The sequence below is a fragment of the Ammospiza nelsoni genome, chromosome 27 (genome assembly GCF_027579445.1).
Source record: "Ammospiza nelsoni isolate bAmmNel1 chromosome 27, bAmmNel1.pri, whole genome shotgun sequence".
Classification (NCBI taxonomy): Eukaryota; Metazoa; Chordata; class Aves; order Passeriformes; family Passerellidae; genus Ammospiza; species Ammospiza nelsoni.
The window spans coordinates 917,262-923,660 of NC_080659.1; the positions used below are offsets into that span (position 1 = coordinate 917,262).

A 6,399-nucleotide genomic window follows, 5' to 3' on the forward strand; every position below is an offset into this window, starting at 1 on the left:
TAAATCACAGCAGCACCGGTATCAGCAGCTCCACCTGCAGGTACAATAAACCACTGACCCAAATTCTTGATGGCTGAAGTTCTGGACCTTGTCAGCAGCACCTACTCAAGTATATGTACCAAGAACACTCACTACCCTGGTTTTGGGAGAAAGGACTTTATTGTGTTGAAACCTGTGCAACTCAATCCTTCTTTGCAGCAGCTTTCCTCATGGCTGCCAGGACATTACTGAGTTCCTCCCGCTTCCTCTTGGCCCGAATGTGAGTGCCGACCTGCAGGGAGAGAGCAGAGCTGTCTTTACCCAGTGCAGACTGGACAGACTGGGAATGCTGCAGGTGTCCTGCTGTTACACCTCAAAACCAGGCAGGACAGTAAAGTCCTGGAAAGATGGACTCGACCTCCAGCCAGGAGTTTGCCATTATGTCTCAGTAGTACCTCAACAGTTATTTGGACATGAAAGGGGCTGCTTTCAGCTCTCATAATCATTACAACTCAAGGAACCCTATTTAGTCTCTTGGTTAATGGCACCCAACCACTATCAGTGCTGCTCTCATTCTCCCCACAGCAGACATGCAAACCATGGAAAAATAGCATGACAATCCTTAATCCTTGAGCTCAGGGCCTTTTTAGCAAAGTACCTTTGCATACATCTCCTGGTCTCCCGCCCAGCCCAAGAACATTCTCTCCACTTCATCATATTACACCAGTTACTTTCAAAACAAACAAACAAAAAAAAGTAATTAATTAAAAAGCCAAACGGTCCTAGGAGAGGGCAGAAAACTGACATACACTAGTTTGTGCCATCCATGTTAGCTGACTGACTCACCCGCTTCTTGATGAACTTCAGAGCACGTTTGTCCTTGGACACTTTAAGCAATTCCATTGCACGTCGCTCATAAGGCGCAAAGCCACAGACTTCCCTGATCATGTCTCGCACAAACTTGGTGTGTTTGGTCAGGCGCTGTGGGAAGGGAGGGAGGACCTTGGTCAGCGGGTTACAAGGCACTATGCAGAGGGGACTGCAGGGGGCTGTGGAATACTCTCAGCTAGGCTTCAACACCAGCCCATGCTGTTGCCGTGTCCCAAGAAAACGTCATCCCTGACAAATCCTGTGGAGCATTTGAGCTTGGCTACGTGTGCCAGTCTGTCTTCAGGCTCAGGTCCGGCCGTGTCGCACACTGGCATAAACCCGCATTTTTGGAAAAAGCAGGTCCATGAGCTAAGCAGGATTTGCACTGCAACACACGGGAGATAGCTCAGCTACACAGAGCATTTAGTAAGAATGAATAAGGGGCCCAGATGCATAGCATCGTGTCCCGTAACACGCATCAAACCTAGACAGCTCCTAGTAGGGAAATTCGGAGCAGTTTTGTGGAAGATTGCCTGTTGTTACCAAGAGAAGCAAAATAGCAGAGACTCTAGAAGGCACACAGTTTCACATCTCCCCGCAGCCCTGCCCGGGCGAGCCCACCGGCTCGCCTGGTCCCGCAGTCACGGGCAGCGCGGGAGTCCTGAGCCGCTCCGTGTTCCGCAGCGAAAGCGCAGGCCGCAGCCCCGCGGACGGGGCCGGAGGCGATGGGCGGCTCCGCGCCGGACACATGAACACACCGGGAGCAGCGGCCTCGTTCGGCCCCCACAGGGGGAGAGGCAGGCCCAGGGCACCGCGCCAGCCGAGTCTCATACTCACCCCACGGCGGCGACACTGTCGGGGCTTGGACACGTTCTTCGTCACTTTGTAGCCCTTGTTAAGGCCCACGGCCATAGGGTAGCGGATGGCCATGGCTACGGCGCCCGGGCCCGATGGACACGGATGGACACAGACCCACTCGGCCGGACCCGCACCGCGATGATGGCGCCGCACCGGAAGGAACGGGCGCGCGCGGGACAACGGGACGTGGGCATTTCCGGGGATGGGCGGGGCCGAGGGCGCGCGGGGGGAATTACGAGGGAAAGGGCGCGCCTTGGCTCGCGACTGGTGTCACAGCTGTGAGGGGCTGGGGATCGCCAGCGGCGGGGTCACTGTGGCTGTGAGGGGACAGCGGGGATGAGAGCAGGGTCACCCCGCGGCGGGGTCACTGTGGCTGTGAGGGGACAGCGGGGATGAGAGCAGGGTCACCCCGCGGTGGGTGGTCCGACAGAACTGCTGGTTCCCCTCAGCTGCGGCCGGGGGGCTTTGGGTGCCCACCGTACAGAGCCACGCAGCCCCGCACTTACAGATTTTTTTTCCCATAAATTATAACTTTGGTATCACTTGGACAGGATTTGATAACGTTTGAGAGACAAACCTAAAGGAATAGATTAAACGATTTTGTTGGAATAAAATATACTGGATTTTCTTACTTCTGAAAGAAAGCTGAGGTGAACATGTGCAACTCAACTGTTTTCTGCTTTCAAAGACAATTTAATTTGTTGAAATGGAAAATATTGGCTTGAAATTGAATATATTGGATTTTGAAACAAATGATGGAACTTTGCATCCTGCTGTAGAGCTCGTCTTTGCACGACTGGTTCCTTTGATCCCAGGGCAGCGGTCCCGGCTCAGGCAGTCGGAGCTGCCGGACTCTGTCAGCCCCTCACGGCACGGACTCCAGCAGGAATGGTCATGGCTTAGATGGTGGGACAGGTCTGACTCCGATGCCTTTCTCCTCAGGAGGGCAGCGTATGGACAGGCGTCTGCAGGGTAGACTGTCCTACACAGGCAGAAGGAGCTGCCTTTCTGAAATACTTCCTAATGTTTCTGAAGGTCAACAAAGAAAAGTTACGAATGCCAGTTTTGTTGTCAATCTGCACCTCTAAAATCAACATGAGTTTGAGATCATCTTTGCTACTGAGAACTATCACACAGGAGAGCTAAAGGTCTCCCCATCCACGAGCTCTGGGTTCCTCACAGGAGGAGCTGTTGCAGCCCTGGGCTGGAGGAGGTGTCACCTCTCCTGTTACCTTTCCTGCCCCTGCCGATGCGCATGGAGCTGCCTTAGGATGGCTGCTCACTCACCTCTGAATGTGCTGAAGAAGGGCCCTCACCCGCTCTGGGTCTGTGACCTCATCAAATACAGGTGGCCCTAAAATAAACATTTGCCTGGAAGAGGAGGCAGTGGCACTGGCTGCTTCCTCTGCCTGGTCTGTGAGCACCAGCCCACCAGCATCATCTGCATGGGGCTCTTCCCTCTCACACCCTGACTATTGCTACCTTCCTCTCAGGACATCTTTTCCATTCATGCAGAAACATATGGATCTATAGTTCCCAGACTACCAGTGGGTTTCTCATAATTTGATCTTTCTATGCTGCACTGGACACCCCTCAAATCCTACCTTTTTCCTAAGAAAGGGTTCTTGCCTCCTATTGTTGCCTTCACCAAGTTCCTAATAGAAAATCCAGGGTTTCAGTTTCCAGAAGCTTTTGCCCCATTCCAACATTGCTAAATGCCTTCTTCCACATCTCAGTGTTTGCAAATGGTTTGCATTCTCTACTAGATCTTTCTTTGGATTCTGCATTACATCTCTTCACTCTTTGTCTTATTGCTTTCCTAAAGGTATTACCTTTAGGTAAAGTGTTGCCCATCAGATGAGCCCAAGGACAGAGGGACAGAAAAAAGGTAGAGGAAGCCTTGGGATTTGAGCTGAATCCGAAGCTGGGATGGATTGGCTCTGTTGAGATGGACAGGGAGGGCTCAGTGGACCATAAATAGGATGAACATCTGCAGTGTGCCCTGGCTGCTGCAGTGATGTCCTGGCCTGCACGGACAGATGCAGCTGGCAGGGGCCAGGAAGGGAGTGTTCCCTTTACCTGGCACTCATTAGATCACACCAGTGATGCTGTGTTCAGGCCTTGCACAGCAAGAAAAACTTGGATTAAGTGGAATAAGTTCAGAGGAAAACCATGAAGACGTCTGAAGCCTGGAGCATGAGGGGCAGTGGAAGGAATTAGCCTTTTTAAGCCTGGAGAAGTAAAATTGGGCTGAGGTAGATGTAAAACAGCCACCTGAATTTCTGATTAACCAATGGAGAACAAGTTTAAGAGTGATCCATCCCAATGTTCAGCAAGTACAACAGGAGGCCAGACAGACTGAGTGGAAAATTCTGGATCACATTTAAAGACAAAAATTAGGAATGTGGGGGGTGGAAGCAGCATCAAGAGTACCCAAGAGACATACACTGGCATTGCAAGGACATTAGGAGCAGAACTAGAAAAGCCAGAGTTCCTCTTGACCTCACTGAAGACCAAGGAAAGAAGGAAAAGTGCAGCACCTTACCCTCCCCTGGCAGCCCCAAGTTTATGAAGAGAGAGCCTATTGAAGGTTAGGATTGTTCTTTTTCTCTCAGGGATTTTTCTCCCATCTGTTGCTAAGAGAAAATAAGGACTGATAGTTAAGAGAGGAAAGAAGATGCCAAGGTGGGGAGAAAGTCAGCAGTGTGCCCTGGTGGCCAAGAAGGCCAATGGCTCCTGGCTAGTATCAGGAATGGTGTGGCCAGCAGAACCAGGGAGGTCATTCTTCCCCTGTACTCAGCACTGGTGAGGCCAAACCTTGAGTGCTGTGTCCAGTGCTGGGCCCCTCAGTTTAGGAAGAACGTTGAAATTCTTTAGTGCATCCAGAGAAGGGCAACAAGGCTGGTGAGGGGCTTGGAACACAAGCCCTGTGAGAAACGACTGAGGGAGCTGGGGTTGCTTAGCCTGGAGAAAAGGAGACTCAGAGGTGACCTTATCACTCTCTACAGCTTCCTGAAAGGTGGTTATAGTCAGGTGGGGGTTGGTCTCTTTCACCAGGCAGCAACTGATGGAACCAGAGGACACAGTCTCCAGGTGCGCCAAGGGAAATTTAGGTTTGATATTAGGAAAAAGTGTTTTACAGAAAGAGTGATAAAGTTCTGGAATGGCCTGCCCAGGGAGGTGGTGGGGTGACCATACCTGGATGTGTATAAAAGAGGACTGGATGTGGCACTCGGTGCCATGGTTTAGTTGAGGTGTTGGGGCTGGGTTGGACTTGATGAACTTTAAGGTCTCTTCCAACCTGGTAATTCTGTGAATTCTGAATTCTGTGAAAGGTGCAGCTGCACTCTTGTAGCTGAGGGGGCTTTCTTTTGGAAGAGCAGAGATATCATGAGATTTTGGCTGGGGTGTGAGGGGATGGATTCAGTTCTTCTCTCTCTTGATCTCAGGATTGGAGGGAACAGTTCTGCAAGGCTCAGGGCTGTGTGGTTCTGCCCTGTGCTTCACATGTTTTTCCCCACAGTATTTCCCCAAGTGGTGAAGCCTCTCTGTCTTCCAGGAAATAATTACTCACAATAGCAGCCATCAGAAATCTCTGCATGGGGTTCATCACACATAAACTGTGGCCCTCTCAGTCAGGGATGGAATTATTCCCATGCACAACAGAATATGGCTTTGAAAAGAGGATGTGGGGACAACAGAAATGATATCGCTCTTTACGAGCTAATAAGTGGCTGTGGCTGTAAGACACAAAACCTGTGACGATAATGAGCAAGGCCTCTCTTATAGGCACGCAGTGCTGTGATGTCCTGTCCTAGGGCGATGTTATGATGCTTGTATCCCCATCCATGTGCTCTGTTTATGCTGGATATCATGTTCTGTGCCTTCAAGACTGGCTCTGAAGAGCGAATGTTTTGTTTTGGTTTTGCTCTCAGCCGCTCCCCCATGGCTGGCGGAACACAGAGACAGGGCAGTACATGGTGCTGCTTTTGCTTTTTGCTTTGCTTTTCGCTTTGCTCTTGCTTTTGCTTCTGCTCATTAGTTGAGCTAAGCAGTCCAAATTTTCCCTGGACTGTTTCTCCTTTCCCTTTTGTGGACCTACTTGAACCTGCTCCGGACTGGGACCTGGGAACAGCGAGAGTTTGCACCCTGTGGCTGCAGCAGCTGCCCCAGCACTGGAGGGACTCAGAGCGATCACCCCCGAGAGAGACTTTCTGAATTTGTTATCCTTTTCAGAGTGGTGAAAGAGTGGTGTCACCTGGTATTGTTCCTTTTGTATGCTGGGGGTGCTGTGCCTGTTCAATAAACAGGTTCTGTGTGCTGGGGGTGCTGTGCCTGTTCAATGAACAGGTTCTGTGTGCTGGGGGTGCTGTGCCTGTTCAATGAACAGGTTCTGTGTGCTGGGGGTGCTGTGCCTGTTCAATGAACAGGTTCTGTGTGCTGGGGGTGCTGTGCCTGTTCAATGAACAGGTTTTTTCCACTTGTCTCCAAGGAATCCTTCCCAACCCGGCTGGGGGGAGGGGCCGTGTGGGTTTGCTTTCTGGAGGGGCCCCTTTGGAGGTTTTCTCCCAAATTTGCCCTAAACCAGGACATGGTCCTGCTTGGGCGCTTGATGGTAATTGCTACTAATGCTCCACTGTGCTCTTTCATTGTCCTGTTTTGGGCAGGAGAGAGCTGGAAAAGGGACTGTTC

General features: G+C 51.1%; 1 protein-coding gene across 1 annotated transcript; it reads right to left on the minus strand.

Annotated features, from left to right (window-relative positions):
* Window positions 1-140: 140 nt before the first annotated feature.
* RPL36 (ribosomal protein L36) lies at window positions 141-1,868 on the minus strand. Its single transcript, XM_059489833.1, has 3 exons — window positions 1,687-1,868; window positions 826-960; window positions 141-271 (listed from the first exon to the last, which is right to left on the minus strand). The coding sequence occupies exons 1-3, from the start codon at window positions 1,777-1,779 to the stop codon at window positions 182-184; spliced, it is 318 nt and encodes a 105-aa protein (XP_059345816.1). The 5' UTR covers window positions 1,780-1,868; the 3' UTR covers window positions 141-181.
* Between the last annotated feature and the right edge of the window lie 4,531 nt (window positions 1,869-6,399).

What these genes read in the sequence shown, in the direction of transcription:
- RPL36 (XM_059489833.1), bottom strand. Translation starts at nt 1,779, where the DNA reads ATGGCCATCCGCTACCCTATGGCCGTGGGCCTTAACAAGGGCTACAAA. An exon ending in GACAGTGTCGCCGCCGTGGG is followed by an intron (nt 961 to 1,686) that starts GTGAGTATGAGA and finishes CCCTTCCCACAG; the next exon opens with CGCCTGACCAAACACACCAA. An exon ending in TGAAGTTCATCAAGAAGCGG is followed by an intron (nt 272 to 825) that starts GTGAGTCAGTCA and finishes CTCTCCCTGCAG; the next exon opens with GTCGGCACTCACATTCGGGC.